General features: G+C 46.6%; 1 protein-coding gene across 1 annotated transcript; it reads left to right on the forward strand.

Annotated features, from left to right (window-relative positions):
* The first annotated feature begins 4,750 nt into the window (after positions 1–4,750).
* LOC125630627 (histone H2B 8-like) lies at positions 4,751–5,131 on the forward strand. Its single transcript, XM_048836823.1, has one exon. The coding sequence runs from the start codon at positions 4,751–4,753 to the stop codon at positions 5,129–5,131; it is 381 nt and encodes a 126-aa protein (XP_048692780.1).
* The last annotated feature ends 10,157 nt before the right edge of the window (positions 5,132–15,288 follow it).

Here is a 15,288-nt window from a genome sequence, read left to right on the forward strand (position 1 = left end):
GTTTCAGAGTAGCAGCCATGTTAGTCTGTATTCGCAAAAAGAAAAGGAGTACTTGTGGCACCTTAGAGACTAACCAATTTATTTGAGCATGAGCTTTCGTGAGCTACTCCGATGAAGTGAGCTGTAGCTCACGAAAGCTCATGCTCAAATAAATTGGTTAGTCTCTAAGGTGCCACAAGTACTCCTTTTCTTTTTGCAAATACAGACTAACACGGCTGTTACTCTGAAACCTGATATTTTGTTTTGCTTTACTTGTAATTCTATCTTCAATCCTTTTACTTGAACTCACTTAATCCATGCTCTTTTTTAATACAATTATTTATATTTACTATAAACCAATTCAATGCTGTGTTTAAGGGGAAGGATGTATGTATCTCTGTTGAATTGATAAGTTGTAATGTGTTTTTGTCTCTTTACAGGAGCAATGAACCTTATTATTTCTCTGAGCTGTCCTGGAGTGTGCTGGACACTTCATGGCAACACAGTTTGGGGAAAATTCGGGACTGGGAACATAGGCACCGACTCCGTGGGTGCTCTGGGGCTGGAGCACCCACGGGGAAACCCACTGGGGCTTTGCACCCACTGGCGGCTCCCCGTCCCGCCCCCCTGCCCCAGCTCACCTCCGCTCCGCCTCCTCCCCTGAGCGTGCTGCCGGGTCCTGCTTCTCCCCCCTCCCTCCCAGCGCTTGCGTTGCGAAACAGTTGTTTCGCGCAGCAAGCGCTGGGACGGAGGGGGGAGAAGGAACGTGGCACGCTTGGGGAAGAGGCGGGGCAGGGGCAGGGATTTTGGGAGGGGTCCTGTAGGGGCAGGGAGGGGGCAGAGTCAGGGCAGGGCCAAGGTCACACTCTGAGTGTCCATGTATAACTGCAGCCCTGATCCAGCAGGGTGGGGGGGCATGAGCACCCACTGTCACCAATGAAAGTTTGTGACTGGGAACGGTTGGGGGTCATCTTGCTGGTTGTAGACAAGGTTGGTAGAAACCAAGGAATCTGACTTGCTGGCAGGCTGCTGGGGTCAGAGTTCCTGGATCAGGGATGCAGTTATACACGGTCACTCAGAGTGTGAGCTGCCTTCTTGTTGCTGACTGTGACTGTCCCAGGAAAGGAGTTACAGTAGCAAAGCATTTGAGGCACCCAGGGTTACAGGGCCGGCAGTGACCTAACCGCTTACTCGTCTGAATTGCCCCTGAAAGCGTGACACATAAGCGTTATTTTTCTTGCTTCTAATGTGCATGTGCATAATTTTACCTAGCTGAGCAATCCCATTAAATTTAAGTGCATAGATCAGGGGTGGGCAAACTACGTTTTAAGCCATTTTAAGAGTTTAACTTAAGCCGTTTAACTTAACTTAAACGCTTAAGCCATTTTAAGCTGGCCCACGAGCTTCTGCTGGGGACTGAGATCTGGGGCTTGCCCTGCTCCGGCGCTCCAGCCGGGGTGCAGGGTCAGGGGCAGCATGGCCCTGCTCCGGCTCCTGTGCAATCCTGGTCCAAAGGCCCTGCTCCAATGGCCCCCTTCAGCGTTCAAATGGGAGCTGCAGGGGTGATGCCTGGAGACAGGGCAGTGTGCAGAACCAGCTGTCCATGCCTCTGTGTAGGAGCCGGAGAAGGGACATGCTGCTGCTTCCAGGAGCCGCTTGAGGTAAGCGTCACTTGGAGCCTGCACCTCTGAGCCTCTCTCCATGCGCCAACCCCCTTCGCCAACCCTGATCCCTCTCCCACCCTCCAGACCCCTTGATCCCAGCCCAGAGCACCCTTCTGCACCCCAAACCTCTCATCCCCAGCCCCTCCCCAGAGCCCGCACACCTAGCTGGAGCCAGCACTCCTTCCTGCATCCCAACCCCCACCCCAGCCCGGAAACCCCTCCCACACCTTGAACTCCTCATTTCTGGTCCCAACCGAGAGCCCACACCCCCTCCCACACTCCAACCCCAATTTCATGAGCATTCATGGCCTGCCATACAATTTCAATTCCCAGATGTGACCCTCGAGCCAAAAAGTTTGCCCACCCCTGGCTTAGGTGCTTGTGGAATCAGGACCATGTTTATTATTTTTGTTTGAATTCCTTAGACCAGTCGTGTCCAATACGTTCGCTACTAGCCACATGTGGCTAATAGGCTATTGAATTGTGGCTAATGCATGTGGCTTTTTTATAATGCAGCTAATAAGAAAAATTCAAAACCACAAGTGTGGCTAGCAGTGTGGCTAGCATCGAATTTCTATTGGACACTGTTGCCTTAGACAGCCCCTGATCCTACAAAGAGTTGTATGTGAGTCCTTTTTCATAGGTTGATTTGGAAAAAGAAAATCCTGCTGCTGTTCCCTTCTGTGGCTGAGAGGCTGGGGCAGGCAGGCTGGGGGCCATGGTGCTCACAAGACCCCCCGGGCTGGGGCTACGCCATGCCATCCGTCCTCCTGGTGGTGGGACTATGGTGCTGGCCGCACTGCCCGCCCGGTGCTCTCGGGCTGGTGGCGCTTTGGCTGCACTGTCAACCCACTACGCTGGGATTGGGGGCACGCAGGGTGGCCGGCAGCTGCGAGGGGTGCTCTGGGTTCCAGCAGGAGAGGGGGACAAAAGGGGCGGGGCCTCATGCAGAGCGGGAGGGTTTGGGGGCTACCCTCCCCTAAGGGTGTGTTTACCCATGTCCGCAATTGTGTCATAATGCCATTGTTAGGCAAGTCTGAAGCATACATAAAACTTACATGTATATCTGTTTCTACTGATGTTTTGTTCCAGACATGGGGCAGTTAGCTGTTAAAATTAGGCCACAGACATTGCTCCAGTATATTAGGATAGGTTGCAATGTGTTGTCAAATAATTTTATTTGTGGCTTTTATTGATGTAAAGATGTTTTCTAGAGGGCCTTTTTCTTCTAATAAGGCCTCCTGGTGTTGCAATGAGATTTTTGTGGACAGATCCCCTGTGCCCACAGAGAGCCCCCTGGGTGGCATGGCTCTGTGCAAGCACATTACAAGATTGGGTCCTAAATGTGTAGCCAGCTTGAAGCTCTCAGATGCATTTATTGTAATACCTAGAGATGTGCAGCTGGATGTGGAGGGACGGGACACTCTAGGCCTACTGTGACACTCTGGGAAGGGTTTGGGGATGCAATCTGGACGAGTGAGGGGTTGTGTCACCACATACCCTGCAACCCGGGATGCCTCGCTACTGTGATGCTCACAGTCAGCAGGAAGCATGCAGGTCAGACACTGTGTGTCTGTGCTTAGACTGGCCTGGTTCAGCAGCTCTTACCCCAGCAGCCTGTCTACAGCTTCACAGTCCCACCTTGGCTTCCACAAGCCTTGGTTACAACCAGCAAGATGACCCAGCACACTATTGGTCCCCACCATCTCCTAATAATACCGGGTGGGGAAGGGCTGGCTCAGTCCCAGGCAATTATTACTTGCTTGTTTTGTCGCTTCTTCATAGACTTCAGAATTGCTGTTTTAGTTAGCTTGCATAGCCGATGCTGTTGGGTAAAATTTCATGAAACATTCAATAAATTATTTTAACTTCACACACGCACCCCTGGTGTGAGACCCCAAGTGGTTCCTCTGGTTGCAACACCTAAGTGCCTTTGTGGATCCCACCCAAAGCAACCAGAAAGCCAGGAAAAAAGTCAGGGAAAGCAAGCAGAAAGCCAGAGAAGTAGACATACCTGTGGCCCTGAGAGGGAGCAGTGACTGAGCTTCTTGGGGCACAGGATTGTCTAGAAAGGCAGGCTTGGAAATTGTCAGCAACAAAATTGCCTGCTGTTGTTTGTTCCTACTGTGTTTAGAGGAACAGAGCTTTGTAAATAAACATGATTATACCAAAGACATACCTGAATCATATTATCAATGTCTCTTCCTAACAGGAACAACCTAGCAAGGCCCTGATTATTGGCTAAATCATTCAGGCCAAGGAGCAACAATATTTATAAACAGGGATAGGGACATAGATTGTCTCCCAGTGTGAAAGGGCTAAAACTCCAGTTTCATGTGCCCCTCCCCTTGCACAAGTGCTGCGGAGAAGAGGTATTAGTTACAGGAGAGAGAGAAGTAATATAATGTCTGTGAGAGGGTCATACATTCTGAGTGGACTTACATTTAAAACTGTGTATATCATAGTCGTGTGGATTATTTTACTGAACTGTATATTCTCAAAAGGAACTTTGCCCTTCATCACTGTTGGAAGATACGTGCAGCTACAAAACACAACAGTATTTTACCATTTCCTTTTGCCCTTTCTTGCTGTTTCATGGAATCAGTAATGATTACTTATCTTGTGTTAAATGAAACCAGAAGAATGGTCTTGTTGAGAGCAATTTTCTGTCTGAAAGAGCTATAAAAATATCACTGTTCTGCAGTATTCTTGTATGGGTAACTATGACATGCCAAACTCTGTATAACTGTCTGTGATAAATAAAGTGAAGTGTAGAATGATCAATCACTTCATCAAAAAGCCATTTTCCAAGTTCCAGTCGTTTTATTAATATCGCTGATCTCATCTGGCAGGTTTTTGGCTCATTTTGTTGCCAGCTTATTCCAAAGACAGAATGCATCTTTTACTAATGGTCTGTTTAATTTGGTGTGCTTCGAGTTTTGATGTTGAATGATTAACAAATATCTTTAGAAATAACTAATATTGCTTTTCTCTTCATTTTTGAATTCTTGAGCACTTGATCACTTTACATGGGCAGAGACAACTCTGGGTCTGGCCAGGTTTTAGGCCCCTGCAGTGTGTTTTGTGGGTTCCTTGTAGTCTTCAGGATGCCTGAGCCAGCGAAGTCCTCTCCCACGCCTAAAAAGGGCTCCAAGAAAGCAGTGACCAAGACCCAGAAGAAAGGAGATAAGAAGCGCCGCAAGACCTGGAAGGAGAGTTACTCCATTGATGTCTACAAGGTGCTGAAGCAGGTTCACCCCGACACCGGCATCTCTTCTAAGGCCATGGGCATCATGAATTCCTTCATCAATTATATCTTCGAGCGTATTGCTGGGGAGGCGTCCCGCCTGGTACATTATAACAAGTGCTCCAACATCACCGCTCGGGAGATCCAGACCGCCATGCGCCAGCTGGTGCCCAGGGAGTTAGCTAACCATGCTGTGTCTGAGGTCACCAAGGCTGTGACTAAGTACACCAGCTCCAAGTAAGCAGGGCCTGTGCTATTCTGGGAAGCTGTTATACCTAAAACCCTGCAACCTCTCCAAAAATATAGGGATTGTATTGATAAAGAAAACACTGAGCTTGGAACAGAAAATCATTTAACTAATTTTATTAAAAGTGGACAAATTTAGTTATGGTACAAAACTGCTCGTTAAAGCAATATTCAATAACGATTGTTTTATTATTTTTTAACTTTACCCCCCCACCACCTCTAAAGCTGGGTCATGCACAACTTTTATACTCATAGTTTTCAAAACAAAAAACAAAAAAAAACCAACCAGACAAGACAATCTAACTGAGTATTTTCCAAACAAGCCTACTACAGGATCAGCTTCATAATTATAGTCCCTAATCCTTTCTCTCATCTTGGGCTTTCAGAATCACCAGGTTTTCTGTTGCAAAGTGCTGGCACCAAATAGGTTTATTAGAATACTGCGCTTCTTATAACTAACTGCCATTGAGACAGCATGTTGCGGTAACATAATCTTGACAGATAGGATCAAAGGGGAGTCACAAGTACCATTTTTGCAGCATAAGTTCTGGAACCATAAACATCTTGGACAGTAAATGTAGACAACTGGCACAAGCACCAGAGTCTTTAATGTCTACTCCTGAAGGCATTCTGTGCCCCCCCCCCAAAAAAAATTATGTGCCAAAAAAATTAAAAAGTATGCACATAATATTTAAAAATTCTGCAAAATTCTGAAAATTTTATTTATCAAATAAATGTGGAGGCTCCAGCATGGCATTTGGGAGCACAGGCCACTGGCTGCACAGAGGTGGGAGATCACTGTGCAGCTCGCCCCACGCAGGACATGAACTCAGTGGTGAGGCTGCACCCAACCCTGACACAGCGCAAGGATTGGGCCTGCTCCAGGAGCAACCCCACCCCCGCCACCCCCACATCTGTGCCAGGTGCACCAGGTGCAGGCAGGCAGGCTCAGCAAGGCATGATCCAAGTGGGGAGGGGCTTAGTGTGTGGTGATCCTGGTGTGGGTTGAGGGTTCTGTGTAGGGCAATCTGGTTGCAGGTGGCTCAGTGTGGGATCTGGGTGTAGGGGGGATCTGGATGCACAGGGGCTTGTTGGGTGGTTCTGGATGCAACGGTAATGGGACTCTGCAGGAGGGTCCAGGTGAAGGTGTTTGGGGCTCAGCAGGAGGGTCTTGATGTAGGGTGGATAGAGCTCAGCAGGGGGGTCTAGGTGTGGGGGGCCCAAGGGTGGGTCCAGATGCTGTGGGAGTGGGGCCCAGTGGGACGGGGATCCGGATGCAGGTGGCTCATTGGGGTGGTTCAGCTGCAGGGGGAGTGGGGCTTATCAGCAGGGGGGGGGGAGGGGGGAGGCTCGGCGGGAGGGTCTGGGTATGGGGGGATCAGGATGCATGGGGATTGGGTGGTGGGGAGCAGCTCCCTGTAGTGGGATCCCTCCCCCTGCAGCTGAGGAGCGATGGTTGCAGGAAGCAGGGGTGGGAGGGTAGTTTGCAGAGCTTCCTGCAGCAGGGAGAAATCTGAGGGTGGGGCTGACACAGCCCTGGATGCCGTGCAGGGGAAGAGGAAGTCCCATCCTCCCCAGCCCAGCCTAGCAGCTGAGCCTGGCACAGGGTAGGGAGCCAGGTCTTCCCCAGTCCTGCCCCCTGCCCCACAGTGATTTACCTCTCTGACGGCTGCTCTGGGCACCTGAAATATAGTGTTGTGGAGGGTCGCATGACCGTTATTGTGACTTCCCTTTGCTTCCCCATCAGAAATCTGCAGGGGACATAAATTCTGTGCATGTGCAGTGGTGCAAAGTTCTCCCAGGAGTACAATAAATATGAAAATGGAAATGTTGTCTGTATTACTGATTTCATCATACATGAAAATGGCTTTTTAAAATCAGTTTCCTACTCCATAATATGCCTGTTAAAATTGATTGAGATGGTTATTCTCCAGCTAATACACTGCAAGCACCATTGCATCCACTGCCATTTCTTTTCATTGGTCTTTTTTTAGAACTCTACTCCTGTTCTGACAGTTGGTATTGACTACATTGGTGCCATTTCTGAAGGCTGCAAATTGTTCAACTCTGAAGGTTTGCAACATTTTTTTTTTTTTTTGGTATGCATTCTTTGAGCTCCTTATCAAAGTGTTTGAAGTCTTATCTCCATTTTAAACAGGACTTCTCACCATGGTTGTGAAACTCTTTCAGTAATCCTGTATTTCTTAATTTCTTCTTTCCAAACTTTTCAGGTCATCTTTTCCCTCCCTTATCCAAGTGGCTATATCTGTCATAGCATTACTTGTATAGTAACTTTTAGGGATTTAAGGTAATGTGTTTGTAGAGGCTCCAGAATCCCCCTGCACTGTTGATCATAGGCACCGACTCTGTGGATGCTCTGGGGCTGGAGCACTCAGAGATAAAAAATAGTGGGTGCTGGCAGCCCTCCCAGTTAGCTGCTCCTCCTCCCTCCTAGCACCTCCCGTCCACCGTGGATCAGCTGTTCAGCAGCATGCAGGAGGCGCTGGGGAGGAAGGAGGAGGAGCGAGGGAGAGAAGAGGCAGGGTGGGGGTGGGACTTGGGGGAAGGGATGGAGTGGGAGCAGGGTCTGGGGGCGGAGCAGGGTCTAGCACACACACCCCCCCCGGCAACTCAGAAAGATAGCGCCTCTGCTGTTGATGATCTGTGGAATATGTGTGATCTTCTAACTCGTTTATAGTTTCAGGTTCACTGGATGATCATCACACACATGCTTATCAGTACCATGCAGAGAATCAATGCCTTGCAAATAATTATTTTTATACGTAAACTTGCATGGGATCTCTGGAATACCCCAGCATCTTCCATTTCTCTGACATCATTTTTCATGGTTACATTTCAAGATAACTGAAACTGGTGTGATTATATAGTGTTATTTTGACAAATCAAATTTGCAGAATTTTAAAATTTTATGTGCAGAATTTTTAATGTTTTGACGCAGAATTCCCCCAGAAGTAGTATATTTATCTGTACTGATCAAGGTGAAAGTCAAGCTTAGGAGAGGGGACAGTAAACAAACACTTCTCCACCTTCTGGTAGTCATAGGTAATACCATTGTTTTACTTTAATGATCCAAGACTATTTATTAAAGTAGTAGGCACTTTATCAAGAGATCAATACTTTGGATTGTTTAAAAAAGTTATAATTCAGCGAAGCATGAAAATTTCTTTGCAACAAATATGGACTAATTTAAAAGATACAGTCTGTTCCCAAAAGAAGAAAAGGTGCTCAGATACCACAAGGATGAGCATTGCATAAGCTCCTGAACAGAAAAGAACCAATTGTTCAGACAGGACATTCACCTCTAAGGGACTTTTCTGAACAGTTTGTACCACTCATGCAAAACTAAGAGCCACAAGGAGCCCTTTGGGACTTATTCTTCAGGTTTTGTAATACATTTTATGGGAGAAATTGTTCACAATCTACAAATTGAAGATGGAAACTGCTTTTAGTGAGGAAACAATATTGGAAGGTAAAGAATTTTTAAAATGCTTTTCCTTATAGAAGGAAAAACAATTTGAAAACTCTTTGTTTATCTCCAAGCTGAAGAGCAGACTTCTTGTAGGCTTATTCTACCCTCTAGGATAAGCAGTTCTGAATCCTTTGCCATTCTGTATCATCACTCCTCACATGCAGTGGCACTCACAAGGCTGCATTTCAAGTTTTACAGCTTAAGACTCTGAAGCCCTTTCCCTCGGTTTCCTAGCAGCCACCACATTTGACAGGGGGTTTCCTGAGCAACTGATAAAACAAGGAACTTTTGCCAGAACAGTTTCTCACTCCCACCTGTCTGCATTTACAGATCAAGCCCCTGCAGGGGTTGAAGACATTGCTCAGGGTTTCCTTCTCTCCAGCTGCCCCCAGGATGGTAAATCCTGTACTTCAGGGGTCTGAAAAGAGACCTGCTGGTGGAAGGAGAAATTGGGAAGCCATGTGTGAGATGGAGGGGAACAGAGGGAGAAGGATAGAAAATACAGTAAAGGGTATTAACAGAAAAGACTAAACAGGAAGCATCAGATAAATGCTGTTTTCTGCCATTCATTTATTGTAACTTGTCCCAGTTTTATTGTGAGGGGAGAGAAGCAAGTGAGTATAAGGTGCTCTTGGCTGGGAATAGGAAGGGGCAGGCTGGGCACCACTTTCTCCTCAGCTACCAAGGCCTTTCCCTTCTCTTCCAACACTCCCAGCCACCCTAAACTGTTCCCCTGACAACATCACAGTTTTTCCACTTTGAAAATGTGCTCAAACCCTTAGAAAAGTTCCCTTGGCCAGTGCTTGTAAAAGCACTTTTCCCTTCTATAGCCTCCCACCCAAAGAGCTAGTCTAGTACTTCTATCATGGTTAGCACTGTGGTATCTGAGCTCTTTCCAGTAGTGCACTAAGGAACATGACTACACATCTGTCACGTGTTGTATGATCTCCAATTCTTACTGTATTATTATTAATAATTATTATCAGTTGAGCTCCACAGTGGTGTAACTCAAGACAACATTCTGGCATATCTTATTTATTACATGATATAAAGTATTTAAAAGTTGACTATTAAATTAGATAATTATTGCCTTACGTAAGAAGGTACTTGGTTGGGATCTGCATAACTCAATTTGCAATGTAGCCACCCCAAAGTCATATTATATATGACTATACCTATACACCAATTTTTATAGACCATTGGTAAGGTATTCCACTTTATTAACGTGTAACATGGATAGTTACATCTGCTTACTAAAACACACTGTACCCAACCAAAAATTGGGACCTATCCTAAAGCAGTTTTAAAAACTAGGAAATGGACAGATTAGAAATCCTTTTTCAATCATAGTTCTTAAGCAATGTGGGTAGAGACATTGTCTAGGTATTCTCAATGTTTTGGAACAGAATTGAATTCAGTTGTATATGTTTTCTTTTCCAAGCCATGTTTCCTAAAGTGCTTTACAAAGCAATGAGTTGCAGCAGATACTGGTGCTGCAATGAGGACAAATGAAAGCAACCATGATGTGCACACTGATAGCTCACGTACAGTCCTGGGCTCTAAAATATTATGTTGAAAGAGGGAAGTTGGACACTAAGATTATCATCTACTCCTTTTTAAAAGTGCTTTATCTTCTGCTGGAAGCCTGGAAGAGCCACTAAAATGGAATCAACCAATCTTGTGAACCAGATAGCATTTTTCTTTTTTTTCATGAATCATATCTTGAGTAAAATTCTGCTCTTAAAGATCAGGGAGTGAGTGCAAGTTTTGGTTTCCCCTTATACAGCACGATCATGTGCATCTTAACATTCAAGTGTTCCCTTCCATAACTCTGCTGCTGTAACTCATTGCTGGCAATGTAGAGTCACTGTCTTTCTTTTGTGGCCTAAACTTGATTTACCTTATTTTAACTTATGGTATGTGTAGCAAGGTGGAGTGGCCTCCCTCAGAACTGGAGAATGAGGGACCACTACACTCTGCCTGGTGTGCACAGCCAAATCCATCCTGCCCCCCCTTGCTGGAAGTATGAGGGCAGGATGGGAAGTACAAAAGGAGAGCCTTGGAGCAGTTGGGGCTGGGCCATGTGTGGGGCAGACGCCTCTTCCAGGGAGCGGAGTTAGGGTTGCCAGGTGTCCGGTTTTTGATCAGAACGTCCAGTCAAAAAGGGACCCTGGCGGCTCCAGTCAGCACTGCTGACCAGGCCATTAAAAGTCCGGTTGGTGGCGCAGCAGGGCTAAGGCAGACTCCCTGCCTGGCATAGCCCCACGTGGCTCCCAGAAGCAGTAGCATATCTCCACTCTGACACCTACGCATAGGGGCAGCCAGGGGGCTCTACACACTGCCCCCACCCCAAGTGCCAGCTCCTCAGTTCCCATTGGCTAGGAACCATGGCCAATGGGAGCTGCAGGGGCGGCGCCTGAGGACGGGGCAGCACACAGAGCTGCCTGGCCACACCTACATGTAGGAGCAGGAGCGGGGATATGCCGCTGCTTCCAGGAGCTGCCTGAGGTAAGCGCTGCCCAGAGCCTTCACCCCGACCCCCTCTTGTGCCCCTACCCCTGCCCCAGCCCTGGTCCCCCTCCCACCCTCCAAACCCCTCGGTCCCAGCCCGGAGCACCCTCCTACACCCCAAATCCTTCATCCCCAGCCCCACCCCAGAGTCTGCACCCCCAGCTGGAGCCTTCACACACCCCTGTATTCCAACCCTCTACCCCAGCCCAGAGCCCCCTGCTGCACCCCAAATCCCTCATCCCTGGCCTCACACCAGAGCCTGCACCCCCCCAGCCAGAGGCCTCACCCCCTCCCACATTCCAACCCACTGCCTCAGCCCATAGCCCCCTCCTGCACCCTGAACTCCTCATTTCTGGCCCCACCCAGAGCCTGCTCCCCCAGCTGGAGCCATCACCCCCTCCCTCACCCCAACCCCCTGAGCCAGCCCAGTGAAAATGAGCAAGTGAGTGAATGTGGGGAGAGCAAGCGACAATGGGAGAGGGGATAGAGTGAGCGGGGAGGGGGTGCTCGGAGAAGGGGCAGGGTGGGGGCGGGGCAAGGGTGTTTAGTTTTGTGCGAGTAGAAAGTTGGCAACCCTAAGTAGAATCCTCTCCAGGATCCCGAACCAGCTCCCACATGGACCAACACCTTGCGGTCGGAGGAGACATGAGGACCCCGAGGAGGGACTGCAGTGGCTGCTGCTTCACTGTGAGGTGATGAGACCAAGCCCCCACTTAACGGAGCCTCCGTGACTAAGTGGGGTAGGAAGTAGCCCAGGAGAGCCGGACCTTGAGCCAGTTGCACTGCTGAGAAGTGAGGCAGCGTGGTTCACTGGCTTTCCCTAGTGACCCAGTGGTGAGACTGCCCGCCACTGAGTAAAAGCCCGGGTCCCTCTGGATCTCCCTCCCCCTGCCATCCCACACCTGGGGTGGCTGCACTGAGAGGCCTGTACCTATAGACTGTTGATTACTGTCTCCCCGAGCCTGGAGGCTGTGGGCTAAAGACTGTTTGTGCTCTGCTCCGCCCAGAAGGCCAGAGCCCCCATATAGCTGGGCATTTTCCACCTGCCCCAGACAAGAGGCAGTGGATTAACAAACTCTTTAGGCTCTGCCCTGCCCAGAGGGCCAGAGCTTCCGCACTAGACTATTTTTCCCCTCTGTGTAGTGAGGCAGAGTGGCCTCCCTCAGAACTCGAGAGCAAGGGACCACTACAAATGCCAGAGTGTGTTCCTTACTCCATTCTCAAACCTACAGTAGCACAAAAAGCAACAGCCACTGGGGCATCAGAAGAGATAGTTTCTGAGCTTGAGTGGCAGTTTCTCCATCCTATAAAGCCAAATTATTCTGTGTATGCTGACAGAAACTAGTTCATTTCTGAGGAAGGTACAAAATGTTCCTGGCGTATTCATTTAATTTACAAGTAGACTTGGCAGAATTTGGTTTTTATTTTTTATAATTTTGACAAAATACTATCAATGTTTATTTTAAAACAATTTATGTTTTCACAGTCGTGCAAAATTGTGCATTTTAAGCATCTTTTTCTATTTGTATCCATTTAAATTTTCACAGTTATGGGAAATTATGGGGTTTTCAGCTAGTAGAAGGGGTCAGACAATTATTCAATGACAGTAGGTGTTGAGATTCAAAAAGTAAAAGCTTTATCATTGTTAAAATACAAATTGTCAACATCACATGTCAAAATATACAAAGTAAATATCCTTAACTCAAACTTTAATAAGTTCTAAAGTAGCATTTTTCTTACTTTGCCTGTCTGTAATTTTCAATTATTATCAATGGAAATATTTTTTTGTTGGTTTGTATGTGTGTATGGTGAAATCTCCATTGACTGACATTTACTGATAAAAATCTAATCCTTCCAACCCTATTTATAAGGTTTAAAGAAATGGATTCCTTCTGCCCATATATAAATGAATCAAGTCAATAACATTTTGATACGATAATGCTAAGGTTATGGTTACTATGTTTTAGTAGCATTGTATACTTTCCTCTTCCCTTGTAAATGTACAAAGAAGTGTTGCTACCTAATCTGGTAGAATGGTCCTTTTTATGTTGTTGATGTAACAAATGCAATTTTGAATAACTCTTCAGGACAAGAGTAAAATGTCATGTACAAACTTCTTGTGAAATTGCACTCATTTTACAAACACTTGGAATGTCTCCTTTTCATATTTATATGATCCAATCATTGCTATCATATTTATGACTTTCTGGCATCAGTAACATTTTCAGCATCATGACTAGAGCTATAGGATTGTCATGTTAAATCTTGGGAAACATGAGGTAAAAGTCATGGTAACTGAGGCCATGTCTACACTACAAAGCTAAGTTGACTTCACGTAAGTCGACATCAAGCCTCCAATTTAAGCAAGTCGATCTTCTGTGTCCACACTTCACTCACGGGGTCAACAGAGTGCATCCTCACTAGCAGGGCTTGCATCAACGCACAGAGCACTGCCCTGTGGGTAGCCATCCCTCAGTGCATGTAGCTGAGTGGAATTTTGGGTTGGGCTTGTGTCAAAGTCAGATTCAGGACTCACATCATTTGTCAGACCACTCTGTTTATTAGCAAAGCGCTTTGCTAATGCACCCACATGTAAGCCCCTCTCTGAGGCTCAAGATAACTTATTTATACAGCTAAGCCAAAGCCAATTTAACATAAGAGACAAAAGAAAGCAGAAACTGACAAATATACATACATATCTTATTTGCATACTAACATTTACCAATCTCCTAGCTCAGCAGGAGCTCTAAGTTAATTAGTTTGAGGACCCATTGTCTCACACTCCTTAATGTTTCTCTTCCTGACAACTATATTTCAACAAACCCTTCAAGTAGCATTTCTTTAATGAATTATAATTTCAATATAATTCATTCTACTTTCACAATCCCTCCTTTTGGTCAAGCTACGCAATGACCAGCAATGACTGGGTTCCACATATCAATCGTTCTTTATCTCTTTGTTCATCAGTGATATTTAAAATCATCAAATTAGCACTCTGGTTTGGGGCAGCTATCTGTGTAGCATGCCTGACACAATTTTGGATACAACAGGAAAGTAACTGAAAACATACAAAAATTATTAGGATTCCAAACAGGAGAGTTAGGGCTCCCTGAAACAACCAGTTTCCTATGTCAGAGAAATTGAAGAGGTTACTTAGCCACTTCCATAAAGAACTTGGCTCTTCGTGGGGAAGATATGCAATTTGTTCTAAGTGGCTAGCATGATCTATTACCTCATTGGTGTTGTCTGGTATATAGACACAGCAGTCTTTTCCAATGAGAGCACAAGTCCCTCCTTTTGCCGCCAGCACTATGTACAATGCCTGACGGTTTTGGAGGGCCATCTGTCGGATTGCCCCTGTTTCTTTGGCCAGGGCTCTTAAACTTTCTCCAGGTTCATTTGCCGTTATTTCAACTACTGCTTGTAACCTTAGGAGCCTTTTTGCATGATGTATTACTCCCCCTAATGGTATTAAGGAACCGCCTATGGCCTCTTCCCAGGTTAAAGGGCTTATGTTATTTACATACCATTGGGCATCCGTTAAGTCCCTTCTTTTTCGCCTGAAATTGCGGAGCCGTTCTCGAGGGAAGGTTCCTAGCACTCGGAATTGTGGGAAGAGTCAGGCAGGATAACAGATTCCTGACCAATTAGCTGGTAGTGCGGTATAAGCTCTGGTCCCACACACCCAGTGATGGCCTACTAAGGCCAGGAAGGGTCAGTTGCACCCATTTGTCATATAGGTGTTTGCAAAGGAGGAGGAGTATCCCCCAAAAGGTACAGGGTAATTCTCCTTACGAGGAGTGGTGTTATTTGCATGACATTGAAAGATTGTATTGTTTTCACTAAGGTTACTGTAGGGGGAACATGAGATTGATTTCTCTGTTGGATCCCAGGTTGAGAAAAAAAATCATATCTCCATACCCGGCCTGCCACTTTTTAGTTTTGTTTGAATAATCCCATACACCATTGGCCACAATATGCTGAAGGCAACGGCTTTTCCCCAGATCCAGCCCTGTCCCATTACACACCCAACACCAATGACCTTTTCCCTCCACCACACTTATCCATTTAGATGCATTTATTCCCACCGCTTCCCAAGTGTCATTGCTGTTCCATATTTTGTTAAACGACAAGGCCCTCCAGTGAGGTCT

The sequence above is a fragment of the Caretta caretta genome, chromosome 1, assembly GCF_965140235.1.
Source record: "Caretta caretta isolate rCarCar2 chromosome 1, rCarCar1.hap1, whole genome shotgun sequence".
NCBI classification, from domain to species: Eukaryota; Metazoa; Chordata; order Testudines; family Cheloniidae; genus Caretta; species Caretta caretta.